Genomic DNA, 26,192 nt, shown 5'->3' on the forward strand with positions numbered 1-26,192 from the left:
CCTCAGGATAAAGGGACGTCCCTGTAGAACTGAGATGAGGAGGAATTTCTTCAGCCAGAGGGCGGTAAGTCTGTGGATTTACAGAGGGCGGTGGCGGCCAAGTCATTGGGTGTATTTAGGCAGAGATTGATAGGTTCTGGATCGGTGAGGGGGTCACGGGGAGAAGGCAGGAGAATGGGTTTGAAAATTAAATCAGCCACGATCGCGTGGCGGAGCAGACTCGATGGGCCGAATGGGCGTGGTGTCGTCAAATGCACGCTCTCCCCGTGACCGCGTGGGTTCCCTCCCACATCCCAACGACGCGCGGGATCGATGGGTTAATCGGCCGCTGTGAATCGCTCCCCCCCCCCCCCCGCCCCCCGTGGTGTGTGGGTGAGGGTTAGAACTTGGGGGGGGGGGGGGGGGAGTGGGTTACAGGGGGAATGGGACTGAGGCACAAGAAACCACAGACGCTGGAATCTGGAGCAACGAACAACCGGCTGGGGGAACTCAGTGGGTCAGGCAGCATCTGTGGGGGGGGGGGGGTACACAGCTGGCGAGGTGGACGGTAACAGCAACTCAACGGGCCGAATGGTCTCCTCCACTGTCATACAGAGCTGGGGAAGTTTATCCTTGACCTGGCTCCCCCCGAGGGTTATCACTGAGGGGTCCGGCACAGGAAGAGGCCCTTCGGCCCACCCAGTCCGTGCTGGCTGTCAATCACCCATTTACACTGGTCCCCATTCCGTTTCTCCCCCCCCCCAACACTCCCGCCAACACCCCCCCCCACCCTCCCCCCCAGATTCTACACCTCGCCCCACACACACGAGGGGGGGCGATTTACACACTAGGCCCCACACATCTTGTAAGGGGGGAGGTGACCAGGTTCTGTTGCCAAATACTGTTCAGGGGTGGGGGGTGTGGGGGTGGGGTTCAGGGGAGGCAGTACTGGGGCAGAGGGGGTGGGGTAGATCGGGGCAGGTGGTGTGAGGGGGAGGAGGAGGAGGGAGAGGAGGGAGAAGGGTGAGGGTGGGGCAGAGGAGGTGGGGGGGGAAGGGGAGGGGGGGAGGTGGGGAGGTGGGGGGGAAGAGGAATAATCCTTGAGTGAGAGATGGGGCGAGTTGGGAGGTTGAGAGGGGAGGGGAGGGGAGGGGAGGGGAAATCAAGGGGGAGATTGAGGGGGGAGAATCTGGACGTTGTGTGGGGGAGGAGGGAGGTGCGGGGGAGGAGGGAGGTTGAGTGGGGAGGAGGGAGGTGTGGGGGAGGAGGGAGGTTGAGTGGGGAGGAGGGAGGTGTGGGGGAGGAGGTGGTGCGGGGGAGGAGGGAGGTGTGGGGGAGGAGGGAGGTTGAGTGGGGAGGAGGGAGGTGTGGGGGAGGAGGTGGTGCGGGGGAGGAGGTGGTGTGGGGGAGGAGGTGGTGCGGGGGAGGAGGTGGTGCGGGGGAGGAGGGAGGTGTGGGGGAGGAGGTGGTGCGGGGGAGGAGGGAGGTGTGGGGGAGGAGGTGGTGCGGGGAGGAGGGAGGTGTGGGGGAGGAGGGAGGTTGAGTGGGGAGGAGGGAGGTGTGGGGGAGGAGGTGGTGCGGGGAGGAGGGAGGTGTGGGGGAGGAGGTGGTGCGGGGGAGGAGGTGGTGCGGGGGAGGAGGGAGGTGTGGGGGAGGAGGTGGTGCGGGGGAGGAGGGAGGTGTGGGGGAGGAGGTGGTGCGGGGAGGAGGGAGGTGTGGGGGAGGAGGGAGGTTGAGTGGGGAGGAGGGAGGTGTGGGGGAGGAGGGAGGTTGAGTGGGGAGGAGGGAGGTGTGGGGGAGGAGGGGGTGCGGGGGAGGAGGGAGGTGTGGGGGAGGAGGTGGTGCGGGGGAGGAGGGAGGTGTGGGGGAGGAGGGAGGTTGAGTGGGGAGGAGGGAGGTGTGGGGGAGGAGGTGGTGCGGGGAGGAGGGAGGTGTGGGGGAGGAGGGAGGTTGAGTGGGGAGGAGGGAGGTGTGGGGGAGGAGGTGGTGCGGGGGAGGAGGTGGTGCGGGGGAGGAGGGTGGTGCGGGGGAGGAGGTGGTGCGGGGGAGGAGGGAGGTTGAGTGGGGAGGAGGGAGGTGTGGGGGAGGAGGTGGTGCGGGGGAGGAGGTGGTGCGGGGGAGGAGGTGGTGCGGGGGAGGAGGTGGTGCGGGGAGGAGGGAGGTGTGGGGGAGGAGGGAGGTGTGGGGGAGGAGGGAGGTTGAGTGGGGAGGAGGGAGGTGTGGGGGAGGAGGGAGGTTGAGTGGAGAGGAGGGAGGTGTGGGGGAGGAGGGAGGTGTGGGGGAGGAGGTGGTGCGGGGGAGGAGGGAGGTGTGGGGGAGGAGGTGGTGCGGGGAGGAGGTGGTGCGGGGAGGAGGGAGGTTGAGTGGGGAGGAGGGAGGTGTGGGGGAAGAGGTGGTGCGGGGAGGAGGGAGGTGTGGGGGAGGAGGGAGGTTGAGTGGGGAGGAGGGAGGTGTGGGGGAGGAGGTGGTGCGGGGAGGAGGGAGGTGTGGGGGAGGAGGTGGTGCGGGGGAGGAGGTGGTGCGGGGGAGGAGGGAGGTTGAGTGGGGAGGAGGGCGGGATCTGGGGAGGGTTGGGAGGAGGAGGAGGAAATTGAGGGTGGGGGTGAGATACAGGGATGGGGGGTAGACAGAGATTGTCAGGCCTGGGGGGTAACGAAGTGGGTGGTGTCTCCAGAGCAAGAGCCGTGGGGACCTCTGTGGGACGAGGGACGAGGGACCCCTCAGAAGCAGGAAAGGCAGCAACTGCTCACCAACAGGTTTTGGAAACTTGATTCTGTCCCGGCTGGACTTCAGCTCCTGGTGTTCCTGCAGAAGGTGGTGGTGGGGAGGTGGGGGAGATCTTTGGGAAATGGATGGGGGAGATCTTTGGGGAACGGATGGGGGGGAAATCTTTGGGGAACGGACGAGGGAGAACTTTGGGGAACGGACGGGGGGAGAACTTTGGGGAACGGACGGGGAGAAATCTTTGGGAAATGGATGGGGGAGATCCTTGGGGAATGGATGGTGGGGAAATCTTTGGGGAACGGACAGGGGAGAACTTTGGGGAACGGAGGGGGGAGATCCTTGGGGAATGGAGGGGGGAGATCTTTGGGGAACAGACGGGGAGATCTTTTGGGAACAGAGGGGGGTATCTTTGGGGAATGGACGGGGGGACGTCTTTGGGGAACGGAGGGGGGTATCTTTGGGGAACAGATGTGGGGAGATTTTGGGGGGGCAGACAGGGGGATCTTTGGGATGGGCAGGGAGAGACCTTTGGGGGACAGATGGGGGGAGAGCTTTGGGGGATGGACGGGGGGATCTCTGGGGGACGGACAGAGAGATCCTTGATGGTTGACGTGGGAGATCTTTGGGGGACGGGGACCTCTGGTGTGGGACATATGCGGCATCACTGATTCCCTCCCCCCACCACCAGCGAAGGATGTGGGGGGTGGGGGTCTCTCGCCTTCTCCCCATGGGGACCCCTGATTCCATTACAGTGGGGCTGAGGTGGGCTGACAGACCCCACCCCCCGAAGCATCAGCATCCTCCAGCCAATCACACATCAATGTCCCACACCACTAGAGGACGGTCCCCCCACAGATCAGCGAGACGATCCACAGAAGTTATCGAAAACTACAGGGGGATCTTGATCAGCTGGGCAAGTGGGCCGAGGAATGGCAAATGCAGTTTAATTCGGATAAGCGCGAGGTGTTGCATTTTGGAAAATCAAACCAGGGTGGGACTTTCACAGTGAACGGTAGGGCCCTGGGGAGTGTTGTAGAACAGAAGGACCTAGGAGTACAGGTACATGGTCCCCTGAAGGTGGTGCCACAGGTAGATAGGGCAGTGAAGAAGGCATTTGGCACGCTGGCCTTCATCAGTCAGGGCACTGAGTACAGGAGCTGGGACGTTATGTTGCAGTTGTACAGGACGTTAGTGAGGCCACATTTGGAGCTCTGTGTTCAGTTTTGGACACCCTGCTGTAGGAAAGATGCCACTAAGCTGGAAAGAGCGCAGAGGGAGATTTACGAGGGTGTTGCCGGGACTCGAGGGCCCGAGTTATAGGGAGAGGTTGGACAGACTCAGTGAATGAAGGGTGACCTTAAAGAGGTGTATAAAATCACGAGGGGCATCGATAGGGTGAATGTGCACAGTTCCCCCCCCCCCATCGCCCCCCCCCCCCCCCAGGGATGGGCAATCAAGAACTAGAGGGCACAGGTTTAAGGTGAGACGGGGAGAGACTTTAAAAGGGGACCTGAGGGGCAACTTCTTCACCCAGAGGGTGGAACGAGCTGCCAGAGGAAGTGCGTGAGGCAGGTACGTCAACAACATTTAAACAGCGCTCGGACAGGTCCATGGATGGGAAAGGTTTAACAGGAATACAGGTCAAACGGGACTGGCTTAGATGGGAATCTTGGTCGGCACGGACCAGTTGGGCTGAAGGGCCTGTTTCTGCGCTGTGAAACACACCAGAGCGATGGCGGGGGTTAGAGATTAGAGGCAGGGGTGGGATGAGGAGCCAGGCGTTGGCACGGGGTGGGGGTGAGGGTACCTCTCGGCGCGGACGGCGGGCACCGCCCGTCTCTCACTGACCTGCCCTCCGATCGACGGCTGACCCATCACGTAGGAGCGGGTGACGATGCTCTCGGCCGCTCCCCCTCCTCCGCCCCCTCCTCCTCCGCTCACCGCCCGGTAGGACTTGGTCACCGTCTGCCGGGACGTGGGGCCGGTGATGATGGTGGTCTGCTGCTCGCTCCGGGACGTCTCCTCGGACGAGCTGGCCGGCTGGCCGCAGGAACCGCACACCACGGCGCGGGAGCGGAGGTTGTACTCTGCCTCGGCGCTCCCGCTGGTGCTGTGGGCCGCCTGTCGGGGGAGAGGGAGAGGGAGGGGGGGGTGATGAGAGACCGACAGCAGCGAGCTGCTCCCCAACCCACGCTTCCCTCCAACCACGCCCCCCCCCAAACTCCTCGCCCTCCGACACGGACACACACTCCCGATGAACGTTCCTGAGCCAAACACACCACCGTCATGCCAATTGGAATCGGAGAACTCTTCACATACAACACTACAGCACAGGCCCTTCGGCCCACAATGTTGTGCTGACATTTGATCCTGCCCTAAGATCTATCTAACCCCTCCCTCCCACATAGCCCCCCATTTCTCTATCATTCATGTGTCTATCTAAGAGTCTCTTAAATGTCCTTAATGTATCTGCCCCACAACCTCTGCCGGCAGTGCGTTCCACGCACCCACCACTCTCTGTGTAAAAAACTTACCCCTGACATCCCCCTTATACCTTCCTCCAATCACCTTAAAATTATGTCCCCTCATGTTAGCCGTTGTCGCCCTGGGAAAAAGTCTCTGACTGTCCACTCGATCTATGTCTCTTGTACACCTCTATCAAGTCACCTCGCCTCCTCCTCTCCAAAGAGAAAAGCCCCAGCTTGCTCAACCTATCCCCATAAGACGTGCTCTCCAATCCAGGCAGCATCCTGGTAAATCTCCTCTGCACCCTCTCTAAAGCTCCCACATCCTTCCTATAATGAGGCGACCAGAACTGAACACAATACTCCAAGTGCGGTCTGACCAGAGTTCAACAGAGCTGCGACATCACCTCGCGGCTCTTGAACACAATCCCCCGACTAATGAAGGCCAACGCTCCATACGCCTTCTTAACAACCCTATCGACCTGCGCAGCAACCTTGAGGGATCTGTGGACGTGGACCCCAAGATCCCTCTGTTCCTCCACACTGCTGAGAGTCCTGCCATTAACCTTGTATTCTGCCTTTGAATTTGATCTCCTGAAGTGAACCACTTCACACTTCGTCCGGGTTGAACTCCATCTGCCACTTCTCAGCCCAGGTCTGCTTCCTGTTGTAATTGAGCCCACTGAATCCATGCTAGCCCTTCCCGTGAGGGATTGGCTCTCCAGTCAACGGTGCTCATTGGTCGATTCCACCCCAGGATAAACCACCCGCCAAACAAGTGCTGATGAACAGCTAGAGGCAGCACCAGACATCGTTGTCGATGGGCGTTTTATATTTCAAAGGTTGAATTAATTAATTTGGCCTCCGCGGTGTGAGAGGGATCGCGGACAGTCTGGGTCTGACCTTACAATCCTCCAGTCCCACTTTCCACTAGTTGTCCCTCCACTACCTCCAACCTCCCTGCACGCCAACACAACCCCGTCCCTCCCCCTGGGACGCAACATTCGTTCGAGGCTCAGTGTCATTCCAAGGGGGCAGGGCTCTAACCTTTTCACCACCCTGCCATCCAACAAGGTCTCGGCTAACCCGTCCCCGAATCCCGTCACCTCGACTTCTCCCCTCCCTCCCTATCCGCCATTCCCCCAAACCCTGGAGGCTGTCCACAGGGAGAGCCAATACTCCCCCACCAATCCCCTGTTGCCAGAGGATACAGCGGGATATGGATCAGTTGCAGATATGGGCAGGGGGAGTTTAATCCGGCTGAGCGTGAGGTGTCGTACTTTGAGGGAGGGTCAGATGTAAGGGGACGGTACACAGTTAACGGCAGGACCCTTAACCATAAAGACACAGGAGCAGATTAGGCCATTCGGCCCATCGAGTCTGCTCCAACATTCGACGGTGACTGATTTTTCCCTCTCAACCCCATTCTCCTGCCTTCTCCCCGTAACCTTTGGCGCCCTCACTAATCAAGAACCTATCAATCTCGGCATTAAATACACCCAATGACTTGGCCTCCACCGCCCTCTGTGGCAACGGATTCCACAGATTCACCGCCCTCTGGCTGAAGAAATTCCTCCTCGTCTCAGTTCTAAAGGGACGTCCCTTTATTCTGAGGCTGTGCCCTCGGATCCCGGACTCCCCCACTGATGGGAACGTCCTCTCCACATCCGCTCTATCCAGACCAGTGTAGGTGTACAGAGGGATCTTGGAGACCACGTCCACAGCTCCCTGAAAGTGGCTGCACAGGTTGACGGGGCGGTAAAGAAGGCGTACGACACGCTTGCCTTTATTAGTCGAGGCGCTGAGTTCAAGAGTCGGGAAGTTACGTTGCAGCTTTATAAAACTCTGGTTAGGCCGCATCTGGAGTATTGTGTGCAGTTCTGGTCGCCCCGTTACAGGAAGGGTGTGGGGGCTTTGGAGAGGGCGCAGGAGAGGTTCACCAGGACGCTGCCTGGATTAGAGGGCATGAGCTATAAAGGAGAGGTTGGACAGACTTGGGTTGTTTTCTCTGGAGCGGCGAAGGCTGAGGGGAGACCTGATGGAGGTTTGTAAGATTACGGGAGGCACAGACAGAGTAGACAGCCGGTATCTTATCTGAAGGATAGAAATATCTAACGCCAGAGGGCGTGCATTTAAGGTGAGAGGGGGAAAGTTCAAAGGGGATGTGTGGGGCAAGTTTTTTTACACAGAGAGCGGTGGGTGCCTGGAATGTGCTGCCAGGGGTGGGGGTGGAGGCTGATACTATAGAGGGGTTTAAGAGGCTCTTAGATGGATGTGCAGGGAATGGAGGGGGATGGACCAAGTGCAGGCAGACGGGATTAGTTTAATTTGGCACTGTGGTTGGCACAGACACTGTGGGCCGAAGGGCCTGTGCTCCGCTTTGAAACTTTGCTCAGGATACCCAGTCTGGAGATTTGAGCCCAGCGTGCCCCTACTCTCCTTTCAGACACGTGTGGGTCGGTGGGTTAATTGACCGCTGTAAATTGCCCCCCTTGTGTGAGGGTGAGGGGCAGAATCTCGGGGGGGGAGAGGGGGTGGGGGAGACATGCCTCTAGACCGTACGGAACCCTCTCCTCGTGCCTCATCCCTCGGGACGCCTCCTCCGTTGCCCAGAACCAATGCCTGACAAAATCTAACCGGACCTACACCGCTCTGGCCTCTCCCATCCCAGTCCGCACCTCTGTACAGCACGGGAGTCATTGGCCCAAATGGCCGACACCAGCTCACAGAGCGATCCCGTCCCCGTGACCTGCTCCCCCCACACACATCCAACCCCCAACTACCCCCAACCCCACCCCCCCCAAGATTCTACCCCTCACCCACACACAAGGAGGGTGATTCACAGCAGCTGATTAACCCACTGACCCCCACACATCTGAAAGGAGGTTTATTTGCATATTTAGATTACTTTCATTGGGATATTTATACTGCCGTCAAATTAAAACAAGACTATCCCTGCCCAGGACACACCCCAGCCCCAGGGGTTACCCACCAGTCCTGGAAGGCCTCCAGAGAGCCAGTGGACACATTCTCTCTCTGGGGATGTGCAGGCTCGGATAATATCATCGACTCACACAGCACGGAAACATGCCGACCAAGATTCCCACCTAAGCCGGTCCCATCTGCCCGCGTTTGGCCCGTATCCCTCTAAACCTTTCCCACCCGTGGACCCGTCCGAGTGTCCATTAAATGTTGTTAATGTACCTGCCTCGCCCACTCCCTCTGGCAGCTCGTTCCACATACGGACCACCCTCTGGGTGTTAAACCTGCCCCTCAGGTCCACTTTAAAGCTCTCCCCTACCTTAAACCCACGCCCTCTAGTTTTAGACTCCCAGACCCTGGGGATAAGGCGGTTACCGTCCACCTTATCCACGCCCCGCACAATTTTATGAACCTCTATCAGCTCAACCCTCAGCCTCCTTCACTCCAGTGAGAAACAGCCCGACTTCTCCCTACAACCACAGCCCTCCATTCCAGGAAACGTCCCGGTGTGTCTCCTCCGCACTGCAGGACTGTGCACGGGTCTCACCAGAGGGAGACGCGAGGAGGGGGAAATCGGCAGGGTTTAACCCTCGGGAACCAGGGGGACGGATTTAGCGGCACGGTTCCGTGCAGGAGGATCTCAGCTCCTGGCAGCAAGGGTGGGGAGAAGCCAGTGGGATTGTGGCAGGGTCAATGAGGGGAAACTGTTGCCGGAAGTGGATGATTCAAGGGTAACGGGGTTTTGAAATTTTGGACAGAATTACGGTGGCTCAGCGGGTAGGGTTGCTGCCTCACGGCTCCAGAGACCCGGGTTCGATCCCGACCTCTGGCTGGGGGTGTGTGTGTGTGTGTGTGTGTGTGTGTGTGTGTGTGTGTGTGTGTGTGTGTGTGTGTGTGTGTGTGTGTGTGTGTGTGTTCACATGTGTCTGTTTGCATGCGTTTCTGTGTCTGTGTTTGTCTGCATGCGCATGTCTGCATGTTCTTCTGTGTGCACGCATGTGTCTGCATCTGTGTGTTTCTGTGTGTGTGCGTGTGTGTGTGCGTGTGGAGTTTGCACGCTCTCCCTGTGACCGCGTGGGTTTCCCCCGTGGGGTCTCCGGTTCCCTCCCACATCCCAACGACGTGCGGGGTCGGTGGGTTATTCGGCCGCCGTGAATCCCCCCACTGGTGTGTGGGTGAGGGGTAGAATCGGGGTTGGGGGGTGGTGGGGGGGGGTAGAAGGGCAGTTGAAGGGAATGTGGGGAGAACGAGGATAGGTACTTCCACGGTGAATGGAAGGAAAAATCCCTTCGAAAAAAATAACTGGGAACTCGGCGGCGGACTGGGAGTCACGGCGTCCGAGCTTCGGGAAGGGAGCAGGTCTTGGACTGGGAGAACACGCTGAGGGGGGCCGTTGGGATTGCCCTACTGAGCCAAATGGCCTCCTCTTCCCCCACCCCCCCCCCCCCCCCCCCCCCCCCCCCCCCCGGGTCTGAACGGCCACCCATTACAGAGACTCCCCCCACTCCATTTCAAGTCAGCCCAACCTACAACAGCCCCCGTCAACTCGAAGCACCCCCGTTCCCGCCCAACGTGGGTTCGGGAGACTCACCTTAAACCATGGGGGAGGTGGGGGAAATCAAAAGCAAAAGTGCAGAGGCTTACGGTGAGAGGAAGGGGCTTTACAGGGGACCTGAGGGGTGAGAGAGTAGGCAATATCTGGAACAGGTTGCTGCAGGAGGTGGAGGAATCAGGTACAATCCAGAGGCATTTAGACAGACGGTTGAATCGGCGAGGGACAGAGGGAGATACGAGGGTGAGATCAAAACTGCTGGGGGAGCTCAGCGGGACAGGCAGCATCTGTGGGGGGAGATGGACAGGAGACGTCTCCGGTAAACGCGGAAGTAAATGGAAGAGGTACGAGGAATAAGTTTGCAGGTGACACAGAAGTTGGAGGCTACAGATTTGCTGGCGAGTGGGGCAGAGCAGTGGCAGATGCAGTTTAATCCCAATAAGTGTGCGGTGATGCAGTCTGGGAGGTCTAATTAGTGCAGGACACACACCGTGAACAGTAGGGAGTACTGAGGAACAGAGGGACCTCCGTGTACAAGGGTAGGACACACACCGTGAACAGTAGGGAGTACTGAGGAACAGAGGGACCTCCGTGTACAAGGGTAGGACACACACCGTGAACGGTAGGGAGTACTGAGGAACAGAGGGAGCTCGGTGTACCAGTCCAAGGATCCCTGAAGGAGGCAGCACAGATCAGGTGGTGAGGAAGGCGTGCGGGATCCTTGCCTTCATCAGCCGGGGCACAGAATACAAGAGCAGGGAGGTTCTGGTCCACTTTATAAACCGTCGGTCAGCTCACAGCTGGAGCACTGGGTGCAGTTCTGGTCACCACGCTACAGGAAGGAGGTGACTGCACTGGAGAGGGTGTGGAGGAGGTTCCCCCAGACGGTGCCTGGGACGGAGCGTCTCAGTTACGAGGAGAGAGCGGAGAGACTGGGTCTGTTCTCCCCGGGGCGGAGGGGGGACCTGATAGAGGTGTGTACACTTATAGGGTATAGATAGGGTAAATAGAATCTTTTTACCCATGGTAGGTGTATCAGAGACAAGAGGGCAGAGGTTTAAGGTGGGAGGGTGGAGTTTTAAAGGGGATCTGAGGGGGCAAGTGTTTCACACAGAGAGTGGTTGATATCTGGAACGGGCTGCCCAAGGAGGGGGTGGAATCTGATACAGTCAAGAGGCATTTGCACAGACACAAACAGGCAAGGCACAGAAAGAGATCTAATCTGAAGGCAGAATACAAGGTTAATGGCAGGACTCTCAGCAGTGTGGAGGAACAGAGGGATCTTGGGGTCCACGTCCATAGATCCCTCAAGGTTGCCGTGCAGGTCGATAGGGTTGTTAAGGTGTATGGAGTGTTGGCCTTCAATCGGGGTACTGAGTTCAAGAGCCGCGAGGTGATGTTGCAGCTCTATAGAACTCTGGTCAGACCACACTTGGAGTATTGTGTTCAGTTCTGGTCGCCTCATTATAGGATGTGGAAGCTTTAGGGAGGGTGCAGAGGAGATTTACCAGGATGCTGCCTGGATTGGAGAGCACGTCTTATGAGGATAGGTTGAGTGAGCTAGGGCTTTTCTCTTTGGAGAGAAGGAGGATGAGAGGTGAGTTGATAGAGGTGTACAAGAGGCATAGATCGAGTGGACAGTCAGAGACTTTTTCCCAGGGCGACAACGGCTAACACGAGGGGACATAATTTTAAGGTGATTGGAGGAAGGTATAAGGGGGATGTCGGGGGTAAGTTTTTTTTACACAGAGTGGTGGGTGTGTGGAACGCACTGTCGGCAGAGGTTGTGGGGGCAGATACATTAAGGACATTTAAGAGACTCTTAGACACACGAATGATCGAGAAATGGGGGGCTATGTGGGAGGGAAGGGTTAGATAGATCTCAGAGCAGGATAAAATGTCGGCACAACATCGCGGGCCGAAGTGCTGTAATGTTCTACCATACGGTCCTAACGCAGGCAGACAGGATTAGAGCAGATGAGCAAAAAGGTCAGCACAGACAGGGTGGGCCGAATGGCCTGTTTCTGCGCTGTGCCACCCTAGGAGAGATCGAACACTGGCGACGGCAGGGCAGGCTGTGTCTGGACTCGGGGGCATCCTGGGGAAGGGAGGGAGAAATCCCCAGAACCTGGTGCGACCGAGATGTGGTCAGGACAGTGGAGGATCCCAGGGACTGGGGGGGGGGGAAATCGAAATGGAGGTCGGGGGGAGGGATTCAAATTGCAAACCACTACCCCCTCCACCCCCAGGACCAGAGAGCGGATGGGGGTTTCAGAGGGAGGTTTTTTACCCAGAGAGTGGTTGGGGCGTGGAATGTGCTGCCCGGGGCGGTGGTGGAGGCAGGTACATTGGTCAAATTCAAGGGATTGCTAGATAAGCATATGGAGGAATTTAAAACAGAGCGATATGTGGGAGGAAGGGGTTAGATAGTCTTAGGCGAGGTTTAAAAGTCAGCACAACATTGTGGGCCGAAGGGCCCGTATTGTGCCGTACTGTTCTATGTTAGGAGGTGCCAAGATGGCAGAGGCTGCAGATGATGCCCTTGCCATCAACGTCCAATCTCCGGGAGAACGGACGGACCGACAAGGTCCCAGAGGGAGGACACCTGTGGCTGAGCGACGGAAAGGACAGGGCAGAGACAGTTAGAATTTCATGGCGCCCTTGAATCCGGGCTTAAGCAGACACAGCGTCACTGAATAACTACTCGGGAGATATTGCTTCAACCCCGAGATATTCTCCCCACCCCTCTCCCACTCTCAAATTTCTAACCCCACTGTCAGGTAGTGCATCCCAGACCAGGTTTAAAACCCTCCCCTTCCATACACATCTGGAAGCAGCTGCTCCTTTCAGACCCTTAAACGATAAGAAGTAAATGATTGGAGTCACTCCTCAAGACTAATTAATTTAAGGGCTAATTAAATTGGAACATCCTGCAAGGAACCGGATCAGCCATGTTTATCTTTAAATATGAAGTAAATCAGGAAGTCATTACGGAAATAAGAAGGAGACAGCCGTGATCTTTCAAAATGATTTTTATTTAAACAAGTTTGGACAGAGGACCTTGCGATGGATGTAATTTAGTTTGTATCCAATCGGATCACTGGACAATTTACAAAGCAAGAGTTGCACTTTACAGCTAGAATGACATCCCTAAGGCACCATGAAATCCTGAGAGCTCGCTTCAAGAACAAATTTTGGAAATGCAAAGGACCGAGGTGTCAGACGGCATGACGGAGAGAGACCGAGGTTTTTGGGTGAGGCTCGGGCGGCCTTTACAAACCTTTCACCGTGTCCGCCCTTGTCGGGACCTTTCGAAAGGTGGGGTGGCTGGAGGGGGGGTGGGTTGGTGGGTTGGTGGGTTCTCCCTCAGCTGAAGCCAAGGGGCAAAAGAGGATGTCCCGTACGAGCAGGGAGTTCGAGGGCTGGGTCTGTAACAGGGAGACTCGCCGCAAAGGGAGCACGTAATAAGCAAGGGAGGTCTGTAATAACTGGGGTATCAAAGGCAATGAGGCTGTAATAATTGACTGACAGCGGGGGGGGGGGAGCTGATGGGTTTGTAATGATACAGGGTGTGTAATGGCAGGGATACTGGGTAGGACGGGTCTGTAACCACAGAGGGGAAGGTCTACAGTAAAACTTGTGACCACTCCAGTGGTACCAGCTGAGAGCCAAGGGGAGGCATCTTTTTAAAGAGCCGGGGGTGGTGGTGGTGGATGTGTGGTCTTCAAGACCTGGACTCCCCCCCGTTCCCCCTCCCCCCCAACCCTTGGGGACAGGGTGCAGCGTCGTGAAGGAAAGGGGGAACCTGAAACGTTTTGGACGGAGACAAAAAGGAAAGAGAGCCTCCCGAAGAGAATTGGACGGAACGACCAGCGTGGTGTCCGGGGCAAGAGCTCCCCGGCCTCCTCCGTGTCCCCCCCCCCCCCAACCGGGGTCCGTTCTGGATTTGGGACGGCGAAGGAATTTCGGAATTTCTCTGCCCCACCCCTCCCGAAGGCGGGGAGACCCAGCGAGTGCCCGGCTGCCGAGCGGGTTCGGACGTCGATGGGGAGGAGACCGACCCCGGCGGGTTTTGGAGAGCAGGGAGTGAAGTGGGGGGGAGGGGTAGGGTAGGTCTTGGGCAGTTGGGACTGAGCGGAGGTCTCCCGCTCCCCCCACACCAAGCGCGGAGAGACGGGGACCCCAGCGTACGCTGGCTGGGGTCTGCAGAGCGGTCGGGCGGCCCGTTTCCGATCGTGACCCTCGTGGTCGGGTGTTGGGGGGCGGTGGGTCTTGGCCACTTGGTCTACGGCGGGTCAGACCTCTCCTTCACTGGCTCCCGCTTCCAGCCCAGGACTCATTCCCGACATCCGTGAGCATCGTACGGCCCAGGAAAGGGCAAGGAAGTCCCGAATTTTTGGCCGGGAAGGGAGGGGAATCAAATGGAGGCAATTGGCAACACTTATCTGCCCACTAATTGCTGGGGGGGGGGGGGGGGGGGGCAGGAGACACACAGCAGGCCAACAACAATGCCCAGCGCGGTGTGAATTCACGCCCCGATATACGTTAACCTCTCTGGCTTGGAGTTCTTCTGAAATTCTAGTTCAGTGACCCATTGAGAAGCTGTGTCCCTCAGGGTACCCCAGACCAACGCCTGGGACGGGGGACGGGGGGGGAAGCGGGTGGGGTTCTGTCCACAGGACCTCAGCGTATTTCTCATGGGGCGTGGAGGGGTAGTGGCGGGAGGTGACGATAGCTTTGTGTGTGGGGCGAGGGTGCCTAGAATCAGGGGTGGGAGCCCCCCGGAACGCCAGGGACGGAGACGGGCGGGGGGAACCTTTGGAAATCTCTCCGCGAGAGCCCTGGGGATGCTCAGGATGAATTTTCGGATGGGAATTGAAGGAGGTGGAGGATGAGCCACGGGCTTGATGAATTTGGGGGGGGGGGGGGGGGGGGCTGGGGGAGTGGGGGGGAAGTAAGTCTCCACCCGCCCCGTTTCTCCTGACCCCTTTGGCTGAGGGGTTCTGCAGTTCAGGTTGACGTAGGTGGGTGGGTTTGACAGGGACTTCATTGGCCAGGGGGCGGGCAGCCCGAGAGTTGGGGCAGCGGGGAGGAGGAACGCGGACGTCTGACCGACCGGGAGGGGATGGGGGGGGGGGGGGGGGCTCTGTTCTGTGGGCAGGGGGTCAACGTGACAAAGGGAGGTGCGAGGTCCGCTGGCGACGCCAGGAAACGCCTGTCCGTGGGCGCACAGTCTGTGGTACCCACGGTCAGCTCCTTGGCTGGTCGGCAGGAGTGTCGGGGGGGGGGGGGGGGTGGTGAGGGAGGGAGAGAGGAAGGGAGGTGAGTGGGGAGGGAGGAGGGAGGTGAAGTGAGGGGGTGGGGGAGAGAGCCGAGACGAGCCGGGGAGGGGGCGCTCGCTCGCTCCAGATTCAGAGCTCGGGAGGTCAGGAAGGAAGTTGTCCCTCCGCCCCGGAGACGGAGGCCAGTCAAACCGTCGGGTAGGAGGGGTCCTCGCAGACGTCCCACTGGGGGGTGGGGGCTGCTCAGCTGGGGAACTCCTGGAGCTGGGATCTTCCTCTGTAACTCCGCCCACCTTCCCCTGGATCCAGTGGGTTTAAACGCGTTGGATTCCCGCCAGATGTCGAGAGGGAGGGGAGAGGACTGAAGAATTGGCAAGGGGCCTCCTCCACCCCCAGCCCCTCGAACCTCCTCCCACTGACCCCCCCCCCAAGTAACAAGCCCCCCCCACCCCAGGGCGCGCACACAGAACAACCAGAGGCAGGAATGTCTCGGAAACACATTGATGCTCAGTCACAGGATGTTATACTTGCTCCAAAGGCCACACCGCGCGCCTGGGGTTAAATCAGCAGCATCCCAATCCAATCCCAAAGGCCATTCAGCCCATTGGCTGCATGCTGGGGGATGTGTGAGGGTTGCCCACTGCCCTCAGCTCGGGGTGGGGGGGTGGTGGTGGTTGGGGGTAGGAGGGAGGAGGGTCGAGTACATCATCACCGTGACAAAGCGAGGCGCGGGGTCCGCTGGCGACGCCGGGGAACGCCTGTCCGTGGGCGCACCATCTGTGGTACGGCACGGTCATCTCCTTGGCTGGTCGGCAGGAGTGTCCGGGGGGGGGGGGGAGGGGGGAGCAGGGGGGGAAGGGAGGGAGGTAAGAGGGGGAGAGGGAGGTGAGGTGAGGTGAGGTGGGAACCAGTCCACTCCCCGACAGCTCCTCAGCAGCTCAGGTCTATACCTGATGTACGTCATGCCGCCGCAGTTCCCCATCGAAGTCGTCCTCGTCCTCGTCGTTGATTAACATCGAGCGAGTCACCTTGCGCATCGCGACCTCCTGCGGTGGGCGGGAAATCGAGATGCTCAGTCAGACGGGGCAGGACATCCCCCACACAGACTCCCCCCAAAAAACTCCCTCCCTCCAACCCACCTGCCGTCCGGGACCAGGAGAGAGGGGAGTCTGAGGAGCTAGCACAGAGGGAAGGGGCAGAGTGGCCTCCCCGGGGCTGCTCATTGGCTGTGGCCTCTGTACAAACCCGTGTCGCGGCCACACTGGCAGGGAGAGGGCGTGGGGAGGTAGGGAGGGTGCAGAAGTCTGACGAATTCAGGCACAGAGGCACTCGAGGACTCAAGAAACGGAGGGAAGAGGGCGAGAGGGGAGGGAGGGATTGTAGGATGTGGAAAGAGTGCAGAGGGAGATTTCCGAGGACGTTGCCGGGACTTGAGGGCCTGAGTTGTGGAGAGAGGTTGGGCAGGTTGGGACTGTTTTCAGTGAAGCACAGGAGACTGAGGGGTGATCTGCTAGAGGTGTATAAAACCATGAGGGGCATCGATAGGGTGAACGCGCACAGTCTTCTCCCCAGGGTCGGGGAATCAAGAACTAGAGGGCACAGGTTTAAGATGAGAGGGGGAGAGATTTAAAGGGGACCTGAGGGGCAACTTCTTCACCCAGAGGGTGGTCCGTATGTGGGACGAGCTGCCAGAGGGAGTGGGTGAGGCAGGTACATTAACAACATTTAACAGACACCGGGACAGGTCCACGGACGGGAAAGGTTTAGAGGGATATGGGCCAAACGCGCGCAAATGGGACTGGCTTGGATGGGGATCTTGGTCGGCACGGAGCGGTTGGTCCGAAGGGCCTGTTTCTAAGTGGATGGAGAAAGGGGTTAGGGAAGGAGTGTCCCAGGCTCAACACTGAGCTGCAAAACACGCTACCTCACGGCTCTGGAGACCCGGGTTCGATCCCAACCTCCTGCTGTGTGTGTGTGGAGTTTGCACGCTCTCCCTGTGACCGCATGGGTTTCCCCCGGGGGGGGCTCCTGGTTCCCTCCCACATCCCGTGCGGGGTCGGTGGGTTAATCGGCCGCTGTGAATCGCCCCCCCCCCCGGTGTGTGGGTGAGGGGTAGAATCCAGGAGTTGATGGGAGTGTGGGGGGAATAAAATGGGGGTCAGTGTAAACGGGTGGTCGATGGGTCGGCACCGACTGGGTGGGCCGAAGGACCTGTTCCCGAGCAATATTTGGGCAGAGTTGCCCACTCCCCAAGGGACTGGAGGGAAGGGGAGGGGGCATTTCGGGAGGGAGGGTTGCCCAACCATCAGGGTATCGCTGGGCAGTGGGAGGAGGCCGGCGGGACGGACGTTGGCGCGGACCGCAGTCTCCGCACACGCCCCGCCCCGATCGGTCAGGGCTGGCCAATGGGTGACCTTCCCTGGGTCAGGGGACGTGGAGGGTTCTCACCTCGTTGCTGTTGTTCATCAGGCTGGTCTTGATGTTGTCTCCTGTGCCCCAGGTCCGCTGCTGTTTCCACACCAAGTCGGTGGGGGGGTTGTGGGAGCCCCCGGAGTCCGATGCCCAGATCTGGCAGGAGAGAGGTGGAGGAACGGGACGGGTTACAACAACAGACATCGAACAGCGCAGCCCACCTTGTGCCAGTGCCAAATTAAACTGAATCTCTTCTGCCTGCACATGGTTCATACCCCTCCTATGTCCACCTCAACAGTGCTGAGGTCAAGAGGTTTAAGTTCCTAGGTGAACATCACCAACAGCCTGTCCTGGTCCAACCATGTAGACGCCACGGCCAAGAAAGCTCACCAGCGCCTCTACTTCCTCAGGAGGCTAAAGAAATTCAGCATGTCCCCATCGACCCTCACCGATTTTTGTACATGCACCACAGAAAGCATCCTATCCGGATGCATCCCGGCTCGGGACGGCAACTGCTCTGCCCGGGACCGCAAGAAACCGCAGAGAGTTGTGGACACAGCCCGGCGCGTCACGGAAACCAGCCTCCCCTCCGTGGACTCTGTCTACACTTCTCGCTGCCTCGGGAAAGCAGCCGACATAATCAAAGACCCCTCCCACCCCGGACATTCTCTCTTCTCCCCCCTCCCATTGGGCAGAAGATACAAGAGCCTGAGGGCACGTACCACCAGGCTCAAGGACAGCTTCTATCCCGCTGTTATAAGACTATTGAACTGTTCCCTATTACGATTAGATGGACTCTTGACCTCACAATCTATCTTGTCACGGCCCTTACACCTTATTGTCTGCCTGCACTGCACTTTCTCTGTAGCTGGGACACTTTATTCTGCATTCTGTTATTGTTTTACCCTGTACTACCTCAAAGCACTGTGTAATGAATTGACCTGTACGATCGGTATGCAAGACAAGTTTTTCACTGTACCTCGGTACAAGTGACAATAACAAACCAATTTATTAATGTTAGCAATTCCTGCACATCCATGGGCCTAAGCCTCTTAACCCCCTCTATCGTATGTACCTCCACCCCCACCCCTGGCAGCATATTCCAGGCACCCACCGCTCTCTGTGTAAAAAAAAACTTGCCCTGCACATCTCCTTTAAACTTACCCCCTCTCACCTTAGTATTAGACATTCTGACCCTGGGAGAAAAGATTCTGACTGTCTGCCCTATCTGTGCCTCTCATAATCTTACGAACCTCTATCAGGTCTCCCCTCAGCCTCCGCCGCTCCAGAGAAAACAACCCGAGTCTGTCCGACCTCTCCTGATAGCTCGGGCCCTCTAACCCAGGCGGCGTCCTGGTGAACCTCTTCTGCACCCTCTCCGAAGCCAGGATCGCCTCCAGGTCAGGGGGTGAACCGAACCCTGGGGCCCCTCTACGTCAACCACAGTCTGTGCATTAGCGAGCAGCAGTGGGGATAGCCTGGCCATTTGGCCCAATAAGCCTGTGCTAGCCCATAAGGACAGCTCCTACCCTGCTGTTCTATGGCTCCCGAACGGACCTTTTATACAATAAAGATGATCTCCCGAACTACCTTGTCCTGACCCTTGCACCTCATTGCCTGCCTGCACTTTCTCTGTAACTGTGACACTTTATTCCTCATTCTGTTTTCCTTCTGTGCTCCCTCGATGTACTGACGTACGGAATGATCTGTCTGGATGGCTCGCAGACAAAAGCTTCTCACTGTATCTCGGTACGCGTGGCAAGAATAAACCAATTCCAAATCAGGCGGGAGAACAGAGTTCAGGAGCAGGTTTGGCGTTTTGCACTGAGTTCTGGGCCCAGCACACACAGATGCAAGGCACGCCAGCGCCTTTGCTTTCTTAAGAGGTTAAGGAGGTTCGTCTCGTCACCGAACACTGACAAACTTTTACAGATGTACTGTTGAAGTTGTCCTGACTGGGTGCGTCACGGTCTGGAACGGCAACTCCAACGCAAGAGGCTGCAGAGAGTCGTGGACTCAGCCCAACACATCACGGGCACATCCCTCCCCACCGTCGGGAGTATCTACAGGAGACGCTGCGTCAAGAAGGCAACGTCCGTCGTCAAAGGCCCCCCACCATCCGGGCTGGACCGTCTCGCAGCTCCCGTCGGGCAGGAGGTACAGAAGCCTGAAGTCCCCACACCAACCAGGTTCAGGAACAGCTACTTCCCTTCAACTATTCGGTTCTTGAACCGACCGACACAGCCCTAATCACTGCCTCAGCACCGGGACACTACGGACCACCTCGTGGACTTGTCTCTGATTGGGTCTTTGACTTCTTGTTGTTTTAGAGTCTTGCGTTTGCACAGCCTTTTATAAATCTGTATGGTATAATTTTACGTACAGTGCATAACCATAAAACCATGATATAGGAGCAGAATTAGGCCATTCAGCCCATCTAGTCTGCTCCGCAAATCGATCATGGCTGATTTTTTTTTTAAATCAACCCCATTCTCCCCGTAACCCCCTCACCAATCAACAACCCATCAATCTCTGCCTTAAACACACCCAAAGACTTGGACCCACCGCCCTCTGTGGCAACGGATTCCACAGATTCACCGCCCTCTGGTTGAAGAAATTCCTCCTCATCTCAGTTGTAAAGGGACGTCCCTTTATTCCGAGGCTCTGCCCTCAGATCCTGGACTCTCACACAGATTTAGGGTCTGTGTGTTGTCTGTACCTAGGAGTAAGTTTTTTCATTGTCCCGGTACCTCACGGCTCCGTCAGCTCTGGCAGATCCGTGGAGGACGATCCCCAAACTGTGCCCGAGCTACAGGCGTCGGATCGGGAGGGAAGGGAAAAGTTCCCGGGGGTCCGCACGCGGGGCCCGTGGGTGAGACAAGAGGGGGAAGAGACGCAGAAGTTTGCGGGGGCACGGGGCGGACGCAGACGGACGGACACTCACCGTCACCGACTGCCCAGCGCGCAGGACGAACTTCGGAGGGAACTTGTAGGTGATGGATGCTCGACCGCCGATCTGCCTCTTCACCTGCCAGTTCCCCATGGGCTGGTCCTGTGGGGGGGGGGGGGGGAGAAACAGGAGAAGTGTGATGCCCACCCCGGCCGAGTGGAATCAGAGCCAGGCAGCTACCGGGTACGGGGGAGGAGAGAGTGCCGGAGAAAGGGGTGGGGGGGGGGGGAGAGGTGGACGGGGGGGGGAGAGAGGTGGACGGGGGGGGGAGAGAGGTGGACGGGGGGGGGAGAGAGGTGGACGGGGGGGGGAGAGAGGTGGACGGGGGGGGAGAGAGGTGGACGGGGGGGGAGAGAGGTGGACGGGGGGGGAGAGAGGTGGACGGGGGGGAGAGAGGTGGACGGGGGGGAGAGAGATGGACGGGGGGGAGAGAGATGGACGGGGGGGAGGGAGGTGGGGGGACGGAAGGTCTGGGGAGGGAGGGGGGGGAGGGAGGGGGGAATTGGAAGTGGAAGGAAAGGAAGTGGGGGGGGGGTTGAAGTTGGGGAAGTGGAGGAGGGGGAGATCCCGACAGCCGGCCTCACCTCGTTGGCCTTGTTCTTCAGCCGGACGAACTTGCCGTCCAGGTCGATGGCGTCCACCAGGACCCGGCCCTTGGTGGTGGCGTGCTGCGCGATGCTGGTATTGCTGCCACTCGATGCCTCGCTCTCCAGCTCGTCCAGGCGCCGCTTCTTGGTCTGAGCGACCTGGGAGGTGTGGACGGAGCGGCTGGTGGTGGTCCGGGACACCGACACCTGCGGCGGGGGGCTGGGCGACAGCCTCAGCCTTGGGGTGGGGGGTTGGGGGAGAGAGAGGGCAGTGTTACTGGGGGTCAGTGGGGGGGGGTGGTGGGCGAGGGGCACGGGGTCGGGCGGGAGGGTCTGGGGCACAGGGAGGGCAAGGGCCGGGGGGCACGGGGACAGGAAGGGTTCGGAGAGTGGGGAGAAAAGGGTCAGGGTGGCGGGTGGGGGAAGGATCGGAGGCGTGTTGGGGGGGGGGAAGGGTCGTGGGGCACGCGGGGGGTGGGAAGGGTCGGGGCTGAAGGGTCAGGGGCCCGCGGGGGGTGAAGGGTCGGCAGGTGCAGGGGGGGGAAGGGTCAGGGGAGCACGCAAGGGAAGGGTCAGGGGGCGCGCGAGGTGGGAAGGGTCGGGGGCGCGGTGGGGAAGGGTCGGGGGCGCGGTGGGGAAGGGTCGGGGGGGGCGGGTGCTCGTGAGGGGAAGGGTCGGGAGGGAAGGGTCAGGGGTCACCCTACCTCTCCTCCTCCCCCTCCAGCATCTTGCGGTAGGCGTTGATCTCCATGTCCAGCGCCAGCTTGACGTCCAGCAGCTCCTGGTACTCGTCGAGCTGGATCTGCATCCGCCGCTGCATCTCGGCCATCTCCCGGTCCTTGTCGCTGAGCAGCCGCCGGCTGGAGTCACGCTCCCGCTGCAGGGCCGCCTCCAGCTCCTGGATCTTCGCCTCCTTGGCCGCGATCTACGGCCGGCACAGGTCGCAGGTCACAGGTCGGCCATGGTGGCAGGTCAAACAAGGTGGGCACGGGTCACAGGTCAAACAGGGTTGGACGTCGTCCACAGGTCGGTGATGGCAGGTCACAGGTCAAACATGGCGGGCGCAGGTCACAGGTCGGCCATGGCAGCAGGTCACAGGTCGGCAACAGCAACAAGTCACAGGTCAAGCATGGTGGGCACAGGTCGGCCAATGGCAGCAGGTCACAGGTCAAACGTGGCAGGTCACAGGCCACGGGTCAGCCACAGCGACAGGTCACAGATCAGCCAGGTCACAAGTCAAAGGTTAGCCTCAGGGAGAGCAGAGAGCCACCACCGCCACCCAGAAGGCCCTTCAGCCCATCTCGCCAGCCTACTTCTTACCCCCTCCCTGTCTCGCCCCATGTCATCCCTCCCCCACCCCCTCCCAATTGACCTACGTCAACGGCAGGGCCCTGGGGAGTGTTGTAGAACCAAGGGACCCAGGGGTACAGGTACACGGTTCCCTGAAAGTGGTGTCGCAGGTGGACAGGGCGGTGAAGAAGGCGTTTGGCACGCCGGCCTTCAGCAGTCAGGGCACTGAGTGCAGGAGTTGGGACATTATGTTGCAGTTGTACAAGGTGTTGGTGAGACCGCACTTGGAGCACTGTGCACGGTTTTGGTCACCCTGCTATAGGAAAGATGCCACTAAGCTGGGGAAGAATGAAGAGGGAGATTTACGAGGATGTTGCTGGGACTCGAGGGACTGAGTTATGGAGGCAGGTTGGGACTTTATTCCTTGGAGAGTAAGAGACTGAGGGGTGACCTTATAGAGGTGTATAAAATCATGAGGGGCATCGATAGGGTGAATGCGCACGGTCTTTTCCCCCAGGGTTGGGGAATCGAGAACTAGAGGGCACAGGTTTAAGGTGAGAGGGGGAGAGATTTAATAGGAACCTGAGGGGCAACTTCTTCACCCAGAGGGTGGTCCGTATGTGGAACGAGCTGCCAGAGGGAGTGGGTGAGGCAGGTACATTAACAACATTTAAAAGACACTTGGACAGGAACATGGATGGGAAAGGTTTAGAGGGATACGGGCCAAACGCGGGTGCATGGGTCTGGCTCGGATGGGAATCTTGCATCCAATTAATACGGAAACAGAGGAGACCTCCAACCCCTCCGGGTGACCCACCCTGACCACCTCCCACCGACCTGGAGGCCGAATCGCCCTCTAACGACCCCATTGACCCATTATCTGGTCCCACCCCACCACATTGCTTCCCCCCACCCCGACCTTCTCTGCAACATTCCTTTCTTTAACATCCCACGCCCCCCCCCCCAACCCATCCTGGTCTCGGACCTGAACAAACGTCGCCTCTGCTCTGTCCGTGGCTGCTGCTTGACCCCACCCCCCCCCCCACCCACCGAGCATTTCCTCGCGGTCTCGGGTTTTACCTCAGGCTCGTTGGCGTCTGCGGGGTTTTATTTTTGGTTTGGGGTCTTCAGGTTTCCACGGGACCCGCAGCCGGGCCAGGTTGATCGCGATTGGCTCGCGCCGACCCACCCTCGCCCCCACACCACCCCCCCCCCCCCCCCCCCCGCCCGAGGGAGCCCCTCCCTCCCTCACCGGCCCAGACGATGTTCGGCAGGGTCTGCCTCACCTGGTTCTGCAGCTGCTTCAGCTGGGTGGAGAGGGTGTCCAGCCTGAGACGGGTGGAGCTCAGCTCCTCGTGGGCCGCACCAATCAGGTTGCTGTTCCGTTCGGCCGAGAACTTGGCGTTCTCCAACTGCAACAGAGGACGTTAACATCGGGGTTAGCTGGGCAGGAACACAAGATGGAAGCAGGAGTACAGGAGATAAGATTTCTTTATTAGTCACACGTACATCGCAATCGAGTGTTCTGGGGGCAGCCCGCAAGTGTCGCCACGCTTCCAGCACCAACATAGCATGCCCACAACTTCCTAACCCGTACGTCTTTGGAATGTGGGAGGAAACCGGAGCACCCGGAGGAAACCCGCGCAGACACGGGGAGAACGTACAAACTCCTCACGGACAGCGGCCGGAATTGAACCCGGGTCGCTGGCGCTGTAATAGCGTCACGCTAACCGCTACGCTAGACGGTGGCCTGGTGTCAGGACAACAACCTCTCCCCTCAAATGTCAGCAAAACCGGTCATTGACTTCAGGAAGCGGGGGCGGCGCACATGCGCCTGTCTACATCAATGGTGCTGAGGTCAGGAGAGTTGAGGGCTTCAAGTTCCTAGGAGTGGACATCACCAGTAGCCTGTCCTGGTCCAACCACGAAGACGCCACGGCCAAGAAAGCTCAGCAGCGCCTCTACTTCCTCAGGAGGCTAAAGAAATTCGGCACGTCCCCGTCGACCCTCACTAATTTTTACAGATGCATCACAGAGAGCATCCGATCCGGATGCATCCCGGCTTGGGACGGCAACTGCTCTGCCCGGGACCACAAGAAACTGCAGGGAGTTGTGGACACATCACGGACACCAGCCTCCCCTCCGTGGACCCGTCTACACTTCTCGTTGCCTTGGGAAAGCAGCCGGCATAATCAAAGACCCCCACCCACCCACCCCGGACATTCTCTCTTCTCCCCCCTCCCATCGGGCAGAAGATACAAAAGCCTGAGAGCACGTACCACCAGGCTCAAGGACGGCTTCTATCCCGCTGTTGTAAGACTATTGAACGATACGATGGACTCTTGACCTCACAATCGACCTCGTTGTGGCTGATCCACCCCACATCTCATCTGTACCACCTCCCCACCACAACCCTTTGTATATTACCCTGACCGGTTGCGTCACGGTCTGGGACGGCAATTCGAACACGCAGGAGCATAAGAAGCTGCAGAGAGCAGTGGACTCAGCCCCAATACATCACGGGCACATCCCTCCCCACCGTCGGGAGTATCTACAGGAGGGGTTGCCTCAAGAAGGCAACATCCATAGTCAAAAATCCCCCACCGTCCGGGCCGTGCCGTCTCCTCGCAGCTCCCGTCGGGCAGGAGGTACAGAAGCCTGAAGTCCCCACACCACCAGGTTCAGGAACAGCGACTTCCCTTCAACCATTCGGTTCTTGAACCGACCGACACAACCCCAATCACTGCCTCAGTACAGCAACACTGGGACTACAGTGGACTTAGTCTCACAGCACATTAATCGCCTTCGAACTTACCAGTGGCCCAGTGTCTGAACCTAACACCTTGCCCCTGACCTGTGGGGCCCACAGCCAATCAGGGTGTTGACCCCGCTGGTGACGGGTAACTCTGGGGGGGGGTGGCGGGCGGGAGGGAGGGTCCATCGGGTTACCTTGGAGTTGTAGGTCTTCTCCAGCTCCTCCTTGTACAGCCGGACCTGCTCCTCGTGCTGGGACCTCAGGTCGTTCAGCGCATCGGCCAGCTTGCTCTCGTACTCGCGCTGCCTCCCCGAGTCGATCTCCACCAGGCGCGACTCGTGACGCCTCTTGGTCTCGCGGATTTCCTGTGTTGGGGGTGGTGGGGGGCAGTGAGAAGGGTCAGAAGTTTCGGTAATGGGGCTGGACGACAGATGGGCGTGAGTGGACGGGTTGGGGCTGGAGAGGGCAGGGTGGCGGACAGGGGAGGGGGAGTCTATAAAAGGCATGGGAAGTTGGCCTTGATCTCCATCCTGCGATCAGCAAGCCCCAAAAGTAGGGAGAGGTAGGGTGGGGGGTCCCAGGACCACAGGCCCCACCTAGCCCACATTTGCCCTCATTCCCAGCCCCTACGCCCAATCGGATCGTGGACTTGAGGAAGGGGAAGTCGGGAGAACACGCACCAGCCCTCACTGAGGGGTCAGCTGTGGAAAGGGTGAGCAGCTTCAAGTTCCTGGGCGTCAACATCTCAGAGGATCTATCCTGGGCCCAACACATTGATGCAATCACGAAGAAGGCATCCCAGCGGCTCTATTTCATTAGGAGTTTGAGGAGATTTGGTCTGTCACCAAAGGCTTCGGCAAATTTCTACAGATGTACGGCGGAGAGCATTCTGACTGGTTGCATCGCCGCCTGGTACGGAGCCTCCAATGCGCAGGATCGCGAGAGGCCGCAGAGGGTCGTAGACTCAGCCAGCTCCATCACGGGCGCAACCCTCCCCGCCATCGAGGACATCTTCAAGAGGCGGCACCTCAAGAAGGCGGCGTCCGTCACTGAGGACCCTCACCACCCGGGACTTGCCCTGTTCTCGTTACTACCATCGGGGAGGAGGGACAGGAGCCTGAAGACCCACACTCAACGATTCAGGGACAGCTTCTTCCCCTCCGCCATCAGATTCCTGAACGGTCCGTGAACCCACGAACACTCCCTCGTTATTC

The 26,192-nt window shown here is 58.9% G+C and overlaps 1 protein-coding gene across 1 annotated transcript in view; it reads right to left on the minus strand.

Annotated features, from left to right (window-relative positions):
• Positions 1-26,192, minus strand: part of LOC127587393 (prelamin-A/C-like) — a 117,129-nt gene that overhangs the window by 45,462 nt on the left and 45,475 nt on the right. Inside the window, exons 5-12 of the mRNA XM_052045692.1 lie at positions 25,173-25,343; positions 23,510-23,635; positions 21,638-21,858; positions 20,931-21,171; positions 20,341-20,448; positions 17,433-17,552; positions 15,935-16,030; positions 4,552-4,824 (exon numbers count right to left, since the gene is read on the minus strand). Coding sequence (XP_051901652.1) covers positions 4,552-4,824; positions 15,935-16,030; positions 17,433-17,552; positions 20,341-20,448; positions 20,931-21,171; positions 21,638-21,858; positions 23,510-23,635; positions 25,173-25,343 — 1,356 coding nt within the window. The remainder of the gene's footprint in view (positions 1-4,551; positions 4,825-15,934; positions 16,031-17,432; positions 17,553-20,340; positions 20,449-20,930; positions 21,172-21,637; positions 21,859-23,509; positions 23,636-25,172; positions 25,344-26,192) is intronic.

The sequence above is a fragment of the Pristis pectinata genome, chromosome 40 (genome assembly GCF_009764475.1).
Source record: "Pristis pectinata isolate sPriPec2 chromosome 40, sPriPec2.1.pri, whole genome shotgun sequence".
In the NCBI taxonomy this organism is placed as follows: domain Eukaryota; kingdom Metazoa; phylum Chordata; class Chondrichthyes; order Rhinopristiformes; family Pristidae; genus Pristis; species Pristis pectinata.